This window comes from Neurospora tetrasperma (assembly GCF_000213175.1).
Source record: "Neurospora tetrasperma FGSC 2508 unplaced genomic scaffold NEUTE1scaffold_81, whole genome shotgun sequence".
Taxonomy (NCBI): Eukaryota; Fungi; Ascomycota; class Sordariomycetes; order Sordariales; family Sordariaceae; genus Neurospora; species Neurospora tetrasperma.
The window spans coordinates 7,406,665-7,425,842 of record NW_009799179.1 but is presented as its reverse complement, the minus strand read 5'-3'; the positions used below and the strand labels follow the sequence as shown (position 1 = coordinate 7,425,842).

At 51.6% G+C, this 19,178-nt stretch overlaps 8 protein-coding genes across 8 annotated transcripts; 3 read left to right on the top strand and 5 right to left on the bottom strand.

Annotated features, from left to right (window-relative positions):
* Positions 1-782: 782 nt before the first annotated feature.
* NEUTE1DRAFT_55828 (uncharacterized protein) lies at positions 783-1,016 on the bottom strand (the record flags this gene model as incomplete). Its single annotated transcript, XM_009858525.1, has 1 exon — positions 783-1,016. One exon carries the CDS (start codon positions 1,014-1,016, stop codon positions 783-785), a length of 234 nt encoding a protein of 77 aa, XP_009856827.1.
* Positions 1,017-1,991: 975 nt separating this feature from the next.
* On the top strand, positions 1,992-3,487 carry NEUTE1DRAFT_106141 (uncharacterized protein; the record flags this gene model as incomplete). Its single annotated transcript, XM_009858524.1, has 5 exons — positions 1,992-2,003; positions 2,085-2,123; positions 2,370-2,391; positions 2,554-2,726; positions 2,792-3,487. The coding sequence occupies 5 exons, from the start codon at positions 1,992-1,994 to the stop codon at positions 3,485-3,487; spliced, it is 942 nt and encodes a 313-aa protein (XP_009856826.1).
* A 396-nt stretch (positions 3,488-3,883) lies between these two features.
* NEUTE1DRAFT_150582 (uncharacterized protein) lies at positions 3,884-5,229 on the bottom strand (the record flags this gene model as incomplete). Its single annotated transcript, XM_009858523.1, has 1 exon — positions 3,884-5,229. One exon carries the CDS (start codon positions 5,215-5,217, stop codon positions 4,030-4,032), a length of 1,188 nt encoding a protein of 395 aa, XP_009856825.1.
* An 889-nt stretch (positions 5,230-6,118) lies between these two features.
* On the bottom strand, positions 6,119-6,484 carry NEUTE1DRAFT_106139 (uncharacterized protein; the record flags this gene model as incomplete). Its single annotated transcript, XM_009858522.1, has 2 exons — positions 6,119-6,147; positions 6,358-6,484. The coding sequence occupies 2 exons, from the start codon at positions 6,482-6,484 to the stop codon at positions 6,119-6,121; spliced, it is 156 nt and encodes a 51-aa protein (XP_009856824.1).
* A 1,062-nt stretch (positions 6,485-7,546) lies between these two features.
* NEUTE1DRAFT_150581 (uncharacterized protein) lies at positions 7,547-10,130 on the top strand (the record flags this gene model as incomplete). Its single annotated transcript, XM_009858521.1, has 4 exons — positions 7,547-8,082; positions 8,159-8,472; positions 8,612-8,899; positions 8,967-10,130. The coding sequence occupies 4 exons, from the start codon at positions 7,797-7,799 to the stop codon at positions 9,606-9,608; spliced, it is 1,530 nt and encodes a 509-aa protein (XP_009856823.1).
* A 23-nt stretch (positions 10,131-10,153) lies between these two features.
* On the bottom strand, positions 10,154-13,034 carry NEUTE1DRAFT_126575 (uncharacterized protein; the record flags this gene model as incomplete). Its single annotated transcript, XM_009858520.1, has 4 exons — positions 10,154-11,051; positions 11,103-11,425; positions 11,480-12,122; positions 12,491-13,034. 3 exons carry the CDS (start codon positions 12,085-12,087, stop codon positions 10,984-10,986), a joined length of 999 nt encoding a protein of 332 aa, XP_009856822.1.
* Positions 13,035-16,695: 3,661 nt separating this feature from the next.
* On the bottom strand, positions 16,696-17,185 carry NEUTE1DRAFT_106136 (uncharacterized protein; the record flags this gene model as incomplete). The annotated part of the gene is made up of 2 exons (XM_009858519.1): positions 16,696-16,816; positions 17,109-17,185. 2 exons carry the CDS (start codon positions 17,183-17,185, stop codon positions 16,696-16,698), a joined length of 198 nt encoding a protein of 65 aa, XP_009856821.1.
* A 914-nt stretch (positions 17,186-18,099) lies between these two features.
* On the top strand, positions 18,100-18,402 carry NEUTE1DRAFT_54969 (uncharacterized protein; the record flags this gene model as incomplete). Its single annotated transcript, XM_009858518.1, has 2 exons — positions 18,100-18,222; positions 18,274-18,402. The coding sequence occupies 2 exons, from the start codon at positions 18,100-18,102 to the stop codon at positions 18,400-18,402; spliced, it is 252 nt and encodes an 83-aa protein (XP_009856820.1).
* Positions 18,403-19,178: the final 776 nt, after the last annotated feature.

Below are 19,178 nucleotides of genomic sequence, written 5' to 3'. Positions count from 1 at the left end.
GAAGAGGGCTGCAACTACTGCAAGAATTAAGTAACCTCTAGAGGTACGCTTCCTACCTCTAGGTATACAGTAGTAGCGATCCCAGCTGTATGGGAGGAACCTCCTGTGCTTCCTTGCTTGCCCAGAGCACGGATCCCATCCTCATCACGGGCTAGAATAAACACACAGTGGAGACAAACGGGACCAGGAAACCTCATATCGCAGGGCGGAAGTGGAAGTGGACGCTCGAGGAACGGCAACCTCCAGATGCGTCCGGATAGAATACTGAAGAGATGGACATGAAGAGCCTCCAGTAGCTCAAGTCCACTTCAGTGTTCGATGTCGTGGACTACCTAACAAGCACAAACACTGATTCACACAGCCAATCTACCGACTACAGCTCATTCGACTCGTCACGGACGTCTTAACCTGAAGCTGCAATCAGATGGGAATTGGCAAGACCTGTCCCAATCCGCAATTAACAACAGCTCCATGGCAATCAGGGGGTCATTTGCTAAGCTCCTGACGCTTGACTAATTCTGGAAAAGCGTGTAACCCCAACCCCAGGCTGTCTTGCAGACCCCTCCCGGTGATTCGAGCTTCTGAGAGTGGGCAACTGGGGGTGCGGCTATGGTGGGCAAGCAAGCGCATTGCCAGCTGTCAGCCATTTAATGTACATAGTACATACATGCATTAGGTATCGCTCAAGTCTGCTGTCATGCTGTCATGCTTCCCGTCTTCATCATCAGGTTGATGCCGTGTTGGATGTGCTTCGATCCCGTCGATCCATCACCGAGGCTTGCTCAGTCCAGTTCATCGCGAGAGATCCAGGCGTCGTCCCCAACTCCCGGGGCGTAGAGGTACTTGTCATCGGCGCGGGGCAGGCGGGAACTTCCTCTTGCGATCCATCCCTCACTTGCAACCAGACTCCAGAGCTTCCTCCAGTCAACGTCCTGCGCATTACCAACATTCCACTTGGTAACCGAGCCGCCATGCGATGCTCTCATTGTCGGCCCGCCCCTGCTGAATCCCGTCATTGTTGTTTTCTGATCTCATTGTCTCTCTCTTAAAGAGCCTCCAGGATAGGTCCCGTCAGGCCTGAACAAAGCCATAGGTACACAATTCTCGCTCGATCACGAACGTTGTGTGGAGAAACCATACGGCTCTGGTATATCTTGATTACTCCATACCCTTTATACTCCCGCAACTTCGACATACTGTTGTGTACAGAGTGTCGAATGGACGTGGCGTAGTTGGGGCGCCTGCTTTGAGAGCTTTAATCAATCGATTGTGACTGCGGGGCGCACGCAGGTACTATCTTACATTATATCATCCACACTATACATGTCGACGGACTAACGACATCGTCGCAACTCCCTGGTATACGACACCTGCCCTATCTCGTCCACTTACAACCTCCCATACTTATCAAGCTCCTACGTATATTAGTGTTTCCCAGCGATTTTTCAGCAAGCTTATCCCTTCATCTCACTGCAGAGCTACCACTCTGTATCATTTCGAACCCCCTCTTATCAGATTGATCATCGAACCATTCATGGCCGCGTTGGATCTGACCACCTCCGCGGCCCGAACCTCCACATCCGCTCTCTATCTTCGAAAAGGACGTCCAGGCTGAGCGAGCATAGGACATCCAGTGCGCCAACCACACTCTGTCAGCAAGTAAAGACTTGGCAGAAGCTTCACGCCTTTGGTCACCGTTTTAGATTGTGTACTTGTAATACCATCTGGGTACCTATCCTCGTCAAGTCATTCCTCCAGGAGCTTCCTCTACACAACGAGGTTCCACGGTGGTGATAGACTTGAGTTCGGCTCACAGCCTGAACAACCTTCCCCATTCTCAACACATCCCTTCTCCGCTCGACTTGTTGGCTTGCGCCAGCCCGTAGAGGTAGTGATGGACACTAGAAGGATCCTCGAACACCCGGTACTCGCACCCGTGCTGTCGGTTACCTTCAACCATGATAACAGCTGCTTCGCCGTCGGTTTAGACCATGGTTTCCGCAGTAAGCCTCGAGAAAGCCTTGTTGTTTGCCGTTTTGATGTTATCCATATGGGACAAACACTGATGGCATATGTTCATCTAGTTTATGAGTCGGGATCATGCGTTCTACGAACTTCTCGCGGTAAGTGGAGACAAAACCGCGTACTGTCACTTCAGCAATAGAGCAATTTACTGATGATATGTCCTCGTACAGACTTTGGTGCTGGTATCGGCATGGTCCAGATGCTTGGTCGCACAAACATTCTTGGACTAGTTGGTGGTGGGCGGCAGACAAAGTTGAGCCGAAACAAGGCAAGTCATGTCAACTTTCATTCTTCTCCAAGCTGTGCGATATGGTCAAAGATATACTAAAACGGCTACATTATAGCTCGTTTTATGGGACGATAAAAGTAAGAAACAAGTAGGCGTCATCAGCGCCTCCTCATCGGTTCGAGGGGCCAAGATGTCCAGCAAGCGAATCGTTCTGGTTTTGATGGACCGAGTGCAAGTCTACCAAACGGCCAAACCCCACCCGCTACTTTCCACATATGAAACGACCGATAACCCTCTAGGCCTGTGCTGTCTCTCCTCGGACCGCATTGCCTTTCCAGGCAGGGCGATCGGCCACGTCCAGCTCGTTGAGGTTGAGACCGGCAATGTCAGCATCATAACCGCGCACACGTCGGCGCTGCGAGCGATGGCCTTGAGCCAGGATGGCGAGTTGCTGGCTACGGCGAGCGAGATGGTAAGGTTTTCAGGGATTGGAACATCACATTGATACAAGAGGGCTTGCTAATACTAGCGCGCTAGGGAACCATCATCCGCGTCTACGCAACATCCAACTGTGCTCGACTATACGAGCTGCGCCGCGGTATCGACAAAGCCATCATCTTCTCCATCAGCTTCAGTCCCTCTGGCAGGTATCTAGCCTGCACCTCCGACAAATCGACACTCCACGTTTTCGACGTGACTCGCCCCGGCGGCACAAGACCGATTACTAGCAACGGCGGCACTGCCTATGCCGCCGGCGAACCTCCAGTCACGAGCAACAACCGCCCTTCTAGCCCTTACTCCGTCGCATCAAGCAGTGGCGGCGGCGGCGGCGGCGGCGGCGTCATGGTCAATAGCAGCAATGGCGGTTCAGACATGGCCGCTGACGATGGACAAGGTCGCTGGGGCTTCCTCTCCAAACTCCCTCTCATGCCGCGCATCTTCTCAGACCCATACTCCTTTGCCTCCGCCAAGTTCGAGATGGCTGACGAGCCCGTGTCCAACGGCAGCCGCGAGCCGCTCACGCGCGACGGGGGCCCAGCCATCATCGGGGGCCCGCTCAAGGGCAATCTGGGCTGGATCAGCGAGACGGAGATGGTGGTCATTGGAGCTGGGAGAGACCCCAAGTGGGAGAAGTTTGCGATCCAGGAGGGCGGGCAGCAGGATGGGTATCAGGGTGGAGGACGCCGGCTGGTCAGGGTTGGGTGGAAAAGATATGGTGGGGAGACGCCTTAGGTGGACGAACGGTTGGGGGATTGGACACTTGTACCGGCGTTGAAGGGAAGTGATGATGGATCTGATGATTCCGTTTTCAAGTAGCATTGTCTGGGGGGGTTATCGAGGAATCATAGGAGGTGTGTGTGCAACGACATCCACGCAGGGTCTGGGTCTGCAGTATCACATCGTTTGGTTCATCCGTTGTATCTGGTGGTGTCTGAACGGTAACAGCGATTTCAGATTGTAGCACTTTATAACAAGACGTAAGATTGTATATCGTCACAAGCATATTGAGGCATTAGATTGGGGAAGCGAGCACAAATACTCCAAATACGAACATCTCGATGTATTTGTGCTACACCGTTAACGAGAACTACAACCCCAGCAAAAGTCATTGACGGTACTTGCTAGAGTCTATCCTCACAACAAGAGAAGCTTGTCCTAGACACGGCAATACACAGCAGGTTGTACTCACCGAGTCATCCCAGTTGTGAATGATCGTTTGGGGGTAAACATGAAGCGTTCTTTAGGCGACCAAGCATAAGTACCTAGTTATACGTCTACCCTCTCGACGTCGGCCATGGGCTCCTACTCCTACTTCTGCTGCTCTTGCGTTCGCTCCTGCGACCCAAATCGCGGTGGCGACGGCGCTCACGGTCATCTGTAAGATCGCGTTCACGGTCATGTCTTTCGCTGTTGTGTCTGTCCCTATCCGTGGCTCTTTCCTTGTCCAGGTCCCGGCCCCGGTCCCGATATCTCTCCTTATCTCTCCTATGTCGGTCTTTGTCCCTGGAGAAATCTCGCCACGATTGCCTATCGTCGTAATTTGCGTCCTTCATCTCCACGTCGTCCGCATCATCGCGTCTTCTTCTTTGTTCTTTGGCAGGGGGGGTTTCTTCTTTTTCGGACCTTGGCCTTTTCCTGTCGGGATGACGATCACGAGAACGAGGACGGTCATCACGACTCCGGGTGCGGTCATCGTGGTTGCGGTCGCGGCCTCTGATGTCGCTGTCGACGTCCTCAACTCTTCTCGGAGACCGGTGTGATCGATGATGACGGCGACCACCCCGCTCCCTGTCCCGGTCCTTGTCTCCGTGTTCGTGCCTGTGTCTCCGACTAGACTTGTGCCTCTCCTTCTCCTCCCTCTTTTTCTCCCTTCTCAGCGCCTCCTCCACCTCTTTTTTCTTTTCCTCAATCAAAAACTCTTTCATAGAATCATCATCGTCATGATTCTCCAGCAGCAACTGCAGCTCCTTTTCCTCCTTCAACAACGGCCTCCTCGGCTTTGTGTCATCCTCCTCTTCGTCTCCAGTATCATCCACCTCACTCACCAACCCCTTCTCCCTCCTTTCCTTCCTCACCATATCCTCCCATCCAATCCTCCCCTCCTCCGGATCCTCATCATCCCTGATCTTGTATCTGGCATGGTCGACCCTGATCAGTCTCCCGCCAATCTCCGCTCCGCCCAAATTGTCGACGGCCAAATCTGTGCTGCGCTGGTCCTCGTATTTCAACCAACCGAAACCCTTGGACTTGCCAGTTTCCTTGTCGCGCACTAGTTTGAGGAAGACGGGCTCGCCAAATTGGCTGAAGATGGTGATCACATCGCCCTCGGACAAGTCGTAGGGTAAGCCGCCAAAGTAGACAAAGGCGGTGTCGCGGTAGTCAACGTGCCAAGAGGCTTCGGGCGGGATGCCGGCTTCGATTTCGCGCTTGTTGAGGGCTTGGATGGCGCGAATTTGGTTCATCGTAGGGGAGGGGGGCGGCTTTTAGCAGGGGGTTTCTCCGCTGCTTCTTGTAGCTTTCTTTCCACCTCCTTTGCGTTGGGGTCAATCGGAAAGATTAGGATAGTCGTGCGGATAATGGCAATGGTTGTGCAGTTATTTGATCATGAGAGTTTACGGTATAAATTTTTTTGTGTGGCGCCCGTGTGCGCTGGTGTGACACGCCTAATTAGAGGAATCACGATTTTCTGTTGAGATTGGCGTTGGTGATGGTTGCGATGACGACGTTTGGTCAAAGATGCCAAGAGCTGTAAGAAATCTGGACCATCGATGCACTTACGCGCTCAAGATTCACCGCGCTCAGAAAGGTGGACGAAGTGGCGCCTGACAAGGGTTAGAGGACTGCTGTGCCAAGCGCGCGTGGATCGCGGTACACTACAGAAAAGGGGCTCTACACTACATTACTTGGTAGGTACCTAAGTAGTTGTACATTGCAAGTGGTGAGGGGCAACTTCAGGGAAACAACAACGACATTGCGCTTGTGGTGCGTGTGGGACATCATGATTACTACATTTATGATGATTGATGTCTTGATCAGTTGCTTCTACGATTGTAATGGTGCTCACTGGTACTGGTTACTAAGTTGTGTGTTTTGCTGGTTTGTGCAATACATGAAGACTCACTGGCTGAAACCCTGGGTATTCAGGGTATTTTAGGGGACGAAGGGTAGCCCAGAAAAGTCTAAATTAACCTCAAGCCCCCCATGTGAGACACGGATACATGTAGAGCTAATCACCTTCGACGAAACCTCATGCCAGTTCGAATACCCTCCTGTTGAAAGTTGGCTCACAGGATACAGTCAATAAAGATAGGGGTTGGAGATTTGGCATTGCCCGGGCTGATCCTTGACCGCTTTGTTCAACTCTCACCCTACACTAGGAATTTGACAACTCACTGCAACAGAATCGTTTGGTGCAAATTGCGAGGTCGCCATCCAGGTTTTCATGATCATCGCTGACAACAGGTTTCAAGTTCCTGTCCGCAGCAGACATCATCTGATAGAGACTACCTTACTTGCCAATGGCATCAATGCTTCATTCTTTTTCTTCTTCCCAATGAATTACGGGCGAAGACAGACGTTGGATGAAGAGAATGTACACATACAGCACGGCAGCAACGTCCATCTTGTCGTCGTACCATGGAGCTGTCCGGTGGCACATGTGTGGGATGGGATGCGAAGGTGCAGGCAAGCCGCCAGCAGGCACTGCAGTCTGCAGCAGCCAGCCAGCATTGATGTGAGGTGGAGGAAAAGGAGGGGCGGGAAACATCCATGCAGTCAACCTCAATGGCTGTGATTGTTTGCAAGAAGGAAAGGATGAAGAGTTTCCCATTGAAGACATTTTGAAGGCAATTCTGCTCTTCATGACCTTCAACGACATCCTATCACGAGCCTCTATCTCATGCCAGGCCAAAAAGGGAGGTCCATGCTTCCCCGCCATTGGGTTTCTGTGGGCTTGGCAGGGTGTTGCTGTCTGTGCATCGATGCTGCAAAAACGGGAGCTCTGATAGCTCGGTCCAATCACAATCCAAATCAATCCAACCTAACATGTTCGTCCCAAAAGTTGCCAAGACAGCTTCCCCTTTTGAATTCAAAAAAAAAAGTTCCCCCAGACAAGCGACAAGGACGTGCCCAACAGACCCTCGCCTGCCATCCGGGCCACCGCTTCCCCTCCCCCCCTCCCCACCGCCTTGGGCCACTGGTGGATCGCCTTGTCTCCTCCCACCTGGCTTGGGTTAACATCTGGCCAAAATCCAAAAAGTGTTCAAAACACATCCGCCCAAGCATACGCCAGTCATCGTGCGTTGAAAGGTGGTGGCTTCGCGGTGTTCATTGCCGCTTTTAGAGTTGTAGCATTGCCAAAAGAGACTACGAACGCCTAGCCCCCCCCTCTCTGCCCCCCCTCCCCTCTTCGGTGACAGACGAGGCGACCCTGTTCCCGTCCCTCGTTTCATGTGCGCAGTCTTCTTTTTCCTCCTCTTCCCTCTTTAAAATCGCCAAACATTGGGTGATTCGTATTGTTAAGGTTGACCTTCCTTGATCCACATCACGCCTAGCCCAGCCCTCCTCCTCGGGGCTCGTCCTGCTCTCATCTAGCTGGCCATACCTTCTTCCTTGACCATCCTTCCTCGCGCTGTCCCAACATTTTTCCTCCTCTTCACATTCGCTATATCACCAGACACGCTGGCGGCGACTAGAGTGTCTCTTTGTGGTTGCTTGTATCGCATTCGCTATCTCACTGTGCAACACAGCGCATAGTTCTTCGACAAAACAGGGAATCCCCTCCTCCGCCCCGCATCTCTGGATCCAGTTCTGTTCCTCTGGTCGCCCACCTTGCCAACTCGATCACTCGACTCAGTGCTTCCCCGACCTGCGCTGTATTCGTCACCAAGAATCCCGTCGAATCTGCTCCATTGTTGAGCTTCTGAAAGCTGCGTCCAGCTCCACTGCCGCCTCCGCTTTCAGGCTTCATCAGTCCACTGCTCTTCAGTTGTTTACCCGGCAGCGAACCAATTGGCGCGCCGTCGCCAGCTCCAGCTTGATCATGGGCGATTCCCATACCCAAAGCTCCAGCAATGGCCCCGACTCACGAATGAGGCGGAATACCGCGACATCCTCCGTTCCCTCCTCCGGAATTACCAGCAGCAGCAGCGCAGCTCTCCCACCTCAGCGGAGGACTGTCAAACGCGAGAAGTCTGGCAACCCCAAGAATATGAATGGTCCCCTCTACATGCAGCGCAACGAAAACATCGTTCTTGTTCGTCGCGTCAAGAGGAAGGGAGAGGGCCCTCTGAAACAGCTGACGCGCTGGTTCGTTGAGAATCAGATCGGTATGTGCACATTTCCCTAGAGGAACAAAGACACTCTCTAGTCAGGACGCAAGACACTAACTTCTCTTCCATGCAGGCTTCGCTTTCAACCTCCTTGCCCTCCTCTTCCTCGCCCATGGATGTATGCCTCGCGCCCGCTCCCACACCGGAAAGTACTTCACGCTCTCGTACTACAACCCAACGACCGGACAATACGGCCTCGGCAAGGATGACGGCTTCCTCATCTTCTTCTGCATCATTCTCTTTACCGGCCTCCGCGCCGCCACGCTGGAATACTTGTTCGCGCCGTACGCAAAGTCCAAGGGCATTTCCAAGAGGAAGGACATCACCAGGTTTAGCGAACAGGCTTGGCTCCTGATCTACTACAGCGTCTTCTGGACTCTCGGTCTCGTATGTTTTCTTTCTCCTTGCCATGCCATGGTGCCAGCCACTCGGTCGCCTCGTTTCCGCCCGCCGTTTCTTTCCGGGGCGATCCGGGTGAACACATAAGTTTGGGGACTGACAAGCCATGGTTTTTTTTCTTATATAGTACATCTATTGGCAATCACCGCACTTCTTCAACCTCCGAGAGCTCTGGACGAACTGGCCCAACCGCGAGCTCACCGGGATTATGAAGGGATACATGCTTGCCCAGCTTGCATTTTGGCTGCAGCAAATTTTGGTCATCAACATTGAGGAGCGCAGAAAGGACCATTGGCAGATGTTTACGCATCACATCATCACCATCTGCCTCATCTACGCCTCTTACAGATACGGCCACACCCGCGTGGGCAACCTTATCCTTGTGCTGATGGACGTTGTAGATTTGTTCCTTCCGGTAGGTCTACTTCCTCTTTACCACCAATACGCGCATCCAAAATACTCACATTGTTCCCCATTTCCAGCTCGCCAAGTGCCTCAAATACCTCGGCCACTCCAGCGCCTGCGACTTCATGTTCGTAGTCTTCATGGTTTCCTGGTTCGTCGCCCGCCATGTTTTGTATCTGACGGTCTGCTACTCCGTCTACGCCCACACGACCTCCGTCATACCGTACGGCTGCTTCTCCGGTACTCCCGGAAACCTGAAGGGTCCCTTCCAGCCGCCCGCTGACAAAGGCGCTCTCTACCTGCTCGAGCCGCTCTGGAACCCCGACGGACTGGTGTGCTATGATGACACGGTCAAGTGGACCTTCCTCTCGATGCTGCTCTTCTTGCAGGCGTTGACCATCATGTGGTTTTCACTCATCATCCGCGTGGCTCTACGCGTGCTCAGGGGCGAAGGAGCTGATGATACGCGCAGTGATGACGAAGGTTGTGAGGATGTTGATGCAGAGGATGACGAGGATGAAACTGAGTTTGTTTACGAGGAGGCTCAAGCGCTGGCGGAGGAGGTGGGTGTTGATGAGCTTGACCTCAAGAACTGGGCGGAGAGAAGACGTGCCGGTCACGGCGTCGGCGGAGTGACTGCCACGGGCGTGAGTCTGCCTGGTCATAGTGATCGGAAGGAACTGCTCGGACGGATTGGGTGTGAGAAGCAGGTTGAGTAAAGAGGCTCCGCGTGAAAAACAAGATAGGATATGGTACATGTCGATGTCACCGTAGTCGTCGTGTCATCCTCGTCGTCGAACGTTCCTAGATGGAACGTCCGGGTAGTGGAGTGGCCGACTTCATTCTCTCTTGGTCGTTACGCATCGGATAAGGGAAGGACAGACCCTTGTTGGAAGCACGAGAAGAAAGAAAGGGTTCTCTTTATCCATATGTACTACAATTACCTGAAAAGACCCTAAGCGCCTACCTAGAAAAGCTTCTTTGTTTTCTTTTTCTTTTTGTTTTGGGACCATAGAACGGGCACCTTTGGGCAGTTGGGCAATCGGGATAAGAAGAGGAATTATATGAAATGGTTACTTCATGATATAACTGATGGTTCGGGCCTATGGGACTATGAGATGAGGAAAGGGAAAAAGAGAAAAAAAGGTTCGAGGGTAACTTTATAGAGCAGAGGAGTAGGATGCGGGCAGGCGTTCAGGGTCGAAGTGAAACTTGTTTATGAAGCATCATCCCTTGCGAATCATTCTCAGGGCTGCCTGGGCACTCGATACGGTATGTGAACTTGGTCTATATTGGTGACTGTGTCTACTGGATGAGGAACTTGCGGTCCCAGCTCCAAAAACCCCATGATGCCTTCAACGACACGTAGTCAGGTTACCTGAAACCAACATGCAACTGCACCATGCACAGCAATATCTACCGAACCAAGCAATCCTCCTTAAAAACACTTTCGGGTCTTGGAGTGAACTCCTGAAGTGAACAAAGGTATAACTCCTAGCCAAATAGATGACCGGATGAAATCCGATGTCCAGAGGATCAAAAACGAATCGAAGCTTTCTTACGTACAACATAGAGAGATGAATGTTCAAGAAGTGAACCAGGGTAAAGAAGAATGTTTCAGTCAGCTGACGTAGCTAGCCAATAACATTCGACACCCAAAGAAAGAAAATGATGCAGATACCGCCATGATTTCGGTCCCTTTGTCTCCAGATGTTTCCCATGATAGCCTTTTGGTAGTCTTTGTTTTCTTTCTGAAACAGAAATGTCATGTCGTCGTAAGAATCCAGATGTATAGCGTTTCTGCGTTGCTAACGAAGGCAAAAGGTGTTGCCATGACTGGACGATGCATGCTGGTTTGCGCAACTGCCGATGTAGATACAGACCTCTCCAAGTAAAGGAAAACCGATCATGATTTGCGCGCCCCAGGCGTATGGGAAGTATATCGAAACAAAGATGTCGTTAACGGGGTTCTGTGTACATGTGCGCACCATACTACAACTGGAGCTATGGCGGGGAGTGTAGCCACGGTGTAGCCCGAGCGAAGAAGCCCTCGTATCACACCTGCCTGCGGAAATGCAAGTCTTTGGGGTGCATTTAAGCAACAACGAGAGCCTCGTTGAGAGGAGGGGAAACGTTCTTGCCGTATTCACCGCCCATGTTGCCTGGAAAGAGTGTTAGTGACTGTACGTTGCTCTTGGATCAAGAAAACTTACCGGCAGGATAATAGTTGCAGACAGTGTACCAGACGTCCATCTGCGAGCTCATGGTACCCTGAGGACAGAACTGGGTATAGCAGCCAAGCTCCTTGGACTCCTTCCAAACGAGCTGAGAGAAATGACCCCAGCCCTCGAAGTTAGACATGTCCGGGTTCGCCTTTCCATAGTCGGAGGCAGGCCAAAGGGAAAGCTCCCCGTTATACCACATGTTAGTTGTGGCCTGAGCACCGGCTTTGACAGCGCCGACATCTTGAACGGTCTGCTTGTCGGAAGAGCCCCACATGGCAATGTTTTGACCATAACCACCACCGCCGGGAGTCCTTATGGTTTGTCAGTACAACTGAAATCAAAAGCATGGTCTGGGAATATCTTACAGGTCATGCTGGAATACGCATGAGGCCGCAGCTTGCTGAGCATAGTTGGCATAGGTCTCTCCCCAAGTCATAGCGCCAGCAGAGTGGTTGCTGCGGTGGATGTTGTGGTGATAGAGAAGCGTGCTGGCGTAGTCGCTGCCGCTAGGGGCAGCGGGAGAGTCGACTTTGGTACTAGCACGTTCCTGCATGGTGCTAGTGGTAGCAGGAGGTGCAGCAACGACAGCAGGCGCAGTAGTCGGCGCGGGCTGCTGAGTGCTGGAGCTAACCGGAACAATGATGACGGTAGACGAAGTAGTCTCCGGAGCAGGGGGCGGGGCAACGACGACAATGCTGCTGGAAGAAGGGGTGGGCACCGGGGCGGGAGCCTGGCTAGTCGGCTGGACCGTGGCCGCAGAAGCTGCCTGAGGATGCGCAGAGTACACCGGGCGGCCAGGGCCATGTTCATGGAAGGCGTTGACGGTAGCAAAAGGCACGCCTCCCGCAGTGACGGTAACGGTAACCCACTCCTCAACAACCTTGGTGGTGAAGTGGACGCGTCTATCCTGGAGAATGGGGCTGGCCGAGGCCATGAGAGCGCCAGAGGCGGCGAGAATCAGAGAGCTCTTCATTTTCGCAGATGTGGGATCGCTTGAAAAATATGAGTCTGTGGTGATATAAAGTTAGACAAGTGCAAAAGGTTGCTGGGACAGACTTAACGGCCCAGACAAGAAGAAATAAAGATCGTGGTGAAGTGAAGGTTAAGGATCGACAGTTGCGATGTTCGTAAAGTTATTGAAAAGAACGAAGATTGGAAAATCCAACGAAAAGTGCAATCATCCTCATGCAGGTGAGGAAGTAATTTCGTTCTCCCCATGTCCCCCGTGCGAGACCCTTTCCTCGGGCGGGTAAGGAACATCACGCGAGACCGTCTTTGTTTGCAAGAACAACGTAGTTGTGCGCCATGGGATGAACGAGGGGTGAACCACCAAACAAAGAATAAGGTGGGTATGATAGGGCTGAACAGTTACGTACCTTCAGTTGTAGTCGATGTTGTTGACGAGGTTACTTTTTCTTCTCAAACGGGTGACCCTTGAGCTGATGGATGAAAAATCCGGGGGGGCGGAGTTATGTAGACAGATCCAGCTGGTGGCAGCGCTGCTGTTACCGATAACCGATATCCTTCAAGGACGTCGATTGTGATCGTGTACTCAAGTGAGGTGTGGGTGAGACAAGAACCGGGTCGGTTGTCGGAAATCGAACAGCCGGCTGGTTTCTCTTTCTCCGAGAAGGCGACTCAGAAGACAATCAGGTCGAGGGAGTGACAATGTCGAGAGATAGAGAGGGTTGCTTGGCAGGCCGTCTCGATCGGGGTCCACGAAAGGTCACCACAAGCACGAGGTCGAGGTCGGATCAAGGTAAGATGGAGGTTTCAGAGGACAAGGCCGTCGTCACCCCAAGATGGAAATCGGAAATGAGCGTGGAGGGGGAAAGGAATGTAAGGCGGGCAAATACCAGGCCGGTGGGTTCAAAGGAGTGAACGGAAGTTGGTTGACGAGCGTCGAACAAGCTGAGCCTGATGGAAGTCCTCGTGGGAGAGAAAACAAGAGAAGGCGGGGTGACGAAGGGAAGTTTTAAGTGAATGGAAGGGTACCAACTGGGGGGGTGTGCGCGCAGGCAGAAGAAAAGAGACGGGTTGCGGAAGTGTGGAAGGATCGACGACCTGCTACCACATCAACCCCCGGCAAGGCAACGAAGCTAATGAACGGGACCCTGGATTAAGACGGAAGGAGCGCCGTCGTGTATTAGGGTAAAGCGAGGGCCGGGCTTGGCACTAGTGCCCGCGATGACCAAATCCCAGCAAGCTGGTCAGGTCCTGGCCGTTTGACTAGGCGGGTACTCGACTGAGTCGACCCCCTTTGATCAAACCGCCGCAGCGGTGGGTTTTCGGATTTCAGGCACCGTGACGGGTTCGAGGGGGGTACAGGGTACTCACTGGCCTTTGCGGGGCGTTAATTTGATCGCAAAATGGGACAGACGTCACCAGTGATCAGTTTTGACAAGTGACGGCAATCATATGATGGTCCACCGAGAGTGATCATCAACAATAGTATGGGAAATGCAATGTCGGGCACCACACAAGGCACGTAGTCGCGAGAACCGTCATCGGCACACACAGGCCGATGAGAAAAGCCAAGAAGCCGGTCAAGGTGGTCACTGCCCAGCGCCTGGGGCAAAAGAAGACTCCATATACTACAACTGCCGTCTGCTCATCTGGCGTTGATTGTGAGAGATTGTCCGTCATTTGTCATGGCCGCACAGGTGTACCTAGCTTCTTGTGATGGTTACGTTATATGACCATTCTCGTATGGCAGCTGCGGTGTGGGTATTACACCGACAGTATGGAAGTTCTAGGCCGTCGTCAGCGAGGATGGTGGTCGGTCGATACCTACCCAACAAAGGAAGATATTCTGATCCCAGGGTGAATCCCCCAGACATGGACTTTTTCCAAATGCAACAGAAGATGCTCACCCAGGGCGGAACTTGATTGGCTCGCCTTCTCCGAAGGTGCTAAACGCTCACAGCTCGTCCCATGTCTCTGGGCGATGCGGATGACGCTCCGTTTTTGGCCTGTCCCGTTCGCTTGTGCTCGTTCTCATGAGACGTCCTGACCCACGGCAGACACTCCAGACTCCCTCCAACGCGGCCTACTGGAGGGACTCGTTCTCGACTCGATCTTCAGCGCATCGCAGGACACCACTCCAGTGTGTGACAGCGGCGCGGGGTTGGCCCTTGCTGGCCCGAGGTGGTTCATGCCTTTGGCTGAGGTGATCCACGAGCCGCCCCTGGGCCGTTGTGGTTGTTCCTGGCCCTGGTCGTCATTATCCAATCCTGTCAATTTGGTACCTGAAGAAGCGGGGCTCTCTGCGGTGTGTCGGTAGTGGATAGGGGAACGAGGCATAAGGGAACAGGGATACACTTAAAAGATGGCGTCAAACACCCGACCCGCACATCGGTGCCCCAATCTACGCTGAAACGGCGCTAATTTCGATGTATCCCCACCCCGCAAATATGCAGACTAACTCGTTCCTTTTCCTCGAATGGGCGACGTTTCTCCTCGATATCTTTCTGCTTGTTGCTGTGGTGACGGGCTTGTTTTCAAAAGGAGCCCAGATTTCCGTGAAACCCACCTTTTAATATCCCCCGGCCACCATTATGCGCAAATGCGCCGCTCTTGGTAAAGATTGCGATTGATCTGCAACGGAAAATACCAGGCATCCAAAGCCGTGTACGTGCGTACCAAGACTCATGTACATACACGACAATCAAGGCGGACGGACCCGCGAGAATGGATGCCGGAAAAGAAAGCGCGGCCAGGGTTCTTGACTTCTCATTGAATCATCAGCTCTTGGCGCCTTCCAATTCACGGCATCATCATCAAGTCTGACTTAACTTCTTCTCGCATCCAGGATACGCGTCGAGCGTCCATATGCTGCACTGCATCGCTTGCTGCATGCAGTCAGCTTTGTAAATGCTCGGATGCTTCGGTCCTCAAAAGAAGCATCAGACTTGCATATGCGACATCCACGCGAACAACCGCAGCCCTCTATGGGACCTGTGCCTACTCCGTTCCCCTCTGTTCTGGACTTCAGTCTTGGAATACCCTCGACTTATGTTAGCATAATATTGTGATCGTCGGACTACAATCAACACGACAAGGCTGAGAAGTCCATTCTCCGTCCACTTGGGTGTCTGTACCTGATGCGGTTCTGGGTTAAAGGCGGCTGCAATGGGTGCCCGCGCGCCTTTGCAGGTTCTTCTCTTCTCTTAGATTGTTCTTCCAACCCCCTCTGTCGAGCCTGGATCAGTACTCCCTTCAGTTTTCGTCACTAGAATCCATACCTATGTCACACACAAAATGGACGCCTTCAATTGATGATCGACAACAATCGAAAGTTTTTCCATATTCAACATGCATATATCTACCCGTGCCTTTTCCACATCATGTTTACAGTCACTCATCTCATCAACATCGTCAAACTTGCATGACCCTTCATGCTCACACTCGTTCGATATCGACGATCCGGAAGTCAGATACGTATGGGTCCGTTTCGTGGAACCTCCGTACTGGGAGAGGGGGGGTGTTACAAACTCTCCGCGAACTGTCTTTGGATAGTCAGAAATTTACTAACTTGTACTTAGAGCTCTCGCGGAGTTTAAGTGTTTGAGTACACCAACGTTTACGCATTGAAATGTTCAGTATTTAATTTACTGCCACTTGATAGACATCTGGCAGTCCAAATTCTCAAAACGTTTGGAATTCCGGACGTTTCGTTGGGCGGGATCGTTAATTAACAGTAAATAGGCAGTCATAACCAGTTCAACATCGGGGGTTCCCGAGGTGCCTAAGTACAGATCGAAAGACACCCCCCCTCCCAGTACGGCTTCCCCCGTTCCCCGTGGAGGTTGTGTTGGCATTTCAAACCCCCATCCGATTTTGCCCAAGTTGGAAAGAGGGACACACGGCTCCAGATGCGCTTCTCTTGTTCCTGATTTGTTGTTTCATCTCTCTGTCGCCCCTCAACCGGCCCCACCAATTGGCTGGAGATTCGATGAGCTGACGCCCATTCAACCGGGTTGTGTTCTGGGCTCCTCGACACAGCAAGAAGGTAGTTTCTAGGGGAATGGGTCGTTGTGCCCATGCCAACTTCATCCTGTCTTGTACATTGTGCGCATGGTGGAATCTGATCTTCCCCTAGAGAGTTTTGGAAGTTCCAGAACACAGGAGACATGTACAGGCCCTTGGCCAGGTGCTTGGGTACCCATGCGCAATCTGTCTGAGTTTCTCCGAATTCTTCGAGGAAAAAAGAAAAGGTGGAAATCGACTCCAGCTCATGCAAGAACGGAGATGAGGCCTTCAAGTGCGAATGTCGAAAGTTCAACTCGTATCAGGCTTGACACCATGTCATGATCCTCCATGACTAAAGGTGGGCAGACAGATGCTCGCAAAATCACGAAAACACCCCGCAATGGTTTCCGATGAGCCTTTAAGACGAGATCCGAATCCAATAGACTGTGTGGGTTGTTTTATTGGAGAGCACAGTCTACGAGAATAAACCATGAAAACAGACCGAGATCGAGAATCACAGCTACTGTTCGGACTTCTGGGCTGAATTGTGGTGCCAGCTTATGTGTTCCGTTCCCCGGTCCCTCAACAAGGACTTTCTGAGAATAGGCACTCAATGGGTCTTTGCGAGGGCATGTCTCCTAAACTTGGTCTCTAGACCTCCGTTTCGAGCAAGGGTTGTGTCAACTTGCGTGAGAGTCCAGAGCCAACTGGAAAGGACTTTCAGCGGCATTCTGCAGGAACTATCACTACTCAGGAGCCACGATGTTCCTTATTTGGCTATCGCCATGAATTGCATGACTGCTGTGCCTTGGTATTTATCCGGTGACACAGCCAGGGAATTCAAGCTCACCCTCCATCAAGAAACATATGTTTATATATGCCAAGCGGCGCTCTGTCTCCCCCCGAAACACAGTGTCTCTAAGCTCCTTGAACACAAGCGAAATCTGCGACTATTAACCTCACTTGAAGCTTTCTGAGAACATACAAGAAAGCCACAATGACGATGTCGAAGCCGCCGCTTACGCTTTATGTTTCTTGAGTAGAATGAAGTCAATAGAATGCTTGCAATCGCTGTTTCCCTTGGCGGAGGGGAACCGCATTCTCGCTATGATAAGCGCAACTCACAAGTGCTGATACTGTTAAGCGTCCGTCTACCGCAAGGTTGGCAGTCCAATATAGTTTGGCAGGACCTGCATATCAACACCTCTCCGACGCCCTCATATGGAACAATTCGAAGGCTATCCACCTTGAAAATTGCATCCACCCGCCCTGCAAGAGTTTTGTTCTGGTGATAACCAAGACATTTGAGTTGCAAGTATGCAACAAGACCCTTTTGCATGAGCGCCCTTCCAATATCATCCACTCTGAGAACCTATAGTGTGCCCCTCCAATGTTGCCATGGTATACGCGACAGACAAATCTAATGTACTTGCCTTTCATTGCCGAAATCCCAATTCCTGTCTGTCTACCCTTTACCTGCTTACATTTCACACACAGGCAGGCTATTACCAAACGGCTGCAAACAGCAAGACTTGCGCGATGGTACCTATACAATCCCTTCCGGGGTTTGTAACATCTTTCCCGGCGATGATTACCTTTCTGATCTCACGTAGGTCATTTGTCTCTGTCTAGAAATTGAAAAGGGGTAGAAAAGGGGACGTGGAAGGGGATCCTTGTATTCCACCGCGGAACTCTTTTCTCCCCAAGCTTACAGGGCGCACAAACCTGAATGACTGACGAGTGACAGGCAACAGGAAAGCAGACTACACCAACGCCCTTCAAGAAGACTAGGGCCTCGCTCATTTGCTGGATCTTGAGACACAAAATTAGATAGAAGCCCCAGAAACGGCGTCAGTTAAGTCAAATCTACGTAGTCACCGTTGATGAAAGGACTAGGTATGTGATGAGGACTACAACGTCAAAGGGAACCACTACCATGACGTAGTCGTGGTGGGTTTTCAATAAACTTCAACAACTATTGTATGGGACTGAGGGTCAATATCGCTATGGGGTCATGTCGTGGTGTCACCGAGTGCCAGTGTCCTACCCTCCTCCCCGAGACCACAAGGACTACCTAGTGAGCAAGACACTTGAACTGACGCTGACACGGACATTGGTGCTGGTACCTCAGCTCCGGGTTGGTTCGAATCAACAAAAACGGAGGTTTGCCTGGTTCTGGTTGCAACAGTTTCTCAGTCTCTTACAGCGAGACCGAACTAAGTACTTGCTGGAGAAGAAAGCCATTGCGGAGGATCTGGGAGATATGTGTGAGGCTGAATCAGGAGGTTCTGATGCTTGTATCTTCAAGAAGACCTGAAAATACCATTACTTGCTTTATTTCCATACCTGCGTTTGTTTGCTGCAATACCACCGCATTCAGCTCTGTCCTCATCCATGATGATATAGCGATGGAGACAAGTATACAGGACGAGAGTCCTACTACTTTAATCAACCACAAAGCCACTCATCAATACCAAACTTCTTATGTCCTTTTTCGTCTTTCCAGCGTTCCCCTTCGCATAAACCTGTCCCCCTCACCATTTCGACCCTACCACGTAACCCCCACCTCATGTCCAATTTCTCACCACTATGATTAGGTACTTGACAGGTTTGGATGATGATGTGACGAATGGGACGCATCACAAGCCCCCAAACCCTAAAGCCAAACACCGAGAAGCTGAGGGTCTAGAAAGATAATATACAACACCTTATCTCCGGATACAGCCGCATATTGAAACATGCAAGTACTCACTGCTCAGTCGCAGATGGGTACGTCTTATAACCACTTACATAGATGTATCGCTCGCAGCTGCAACGCAGTTTCAAAGGCTCCTTTCCCTATGGTTTTTCTCTTATTGTTTTTTTTTTCTTAATTTTCTACCCAAGCAATAAAAATCTTTTTTCTCCTTTTGTTTCTCGTCTGTTTTTTTTAAAGATCACGTGGTACCCAATGCGAATGTCTATCTCTGCCCCCATCATAGTCACCAACCTGAAGCCACGGCACTGTCATGCCTTATCCTACCTTACCATCGGGGCGCTCCGTCGCTGTCTCTCTGTGCGGCTCAAACAATATGTGATGCAATACCCCCCCCC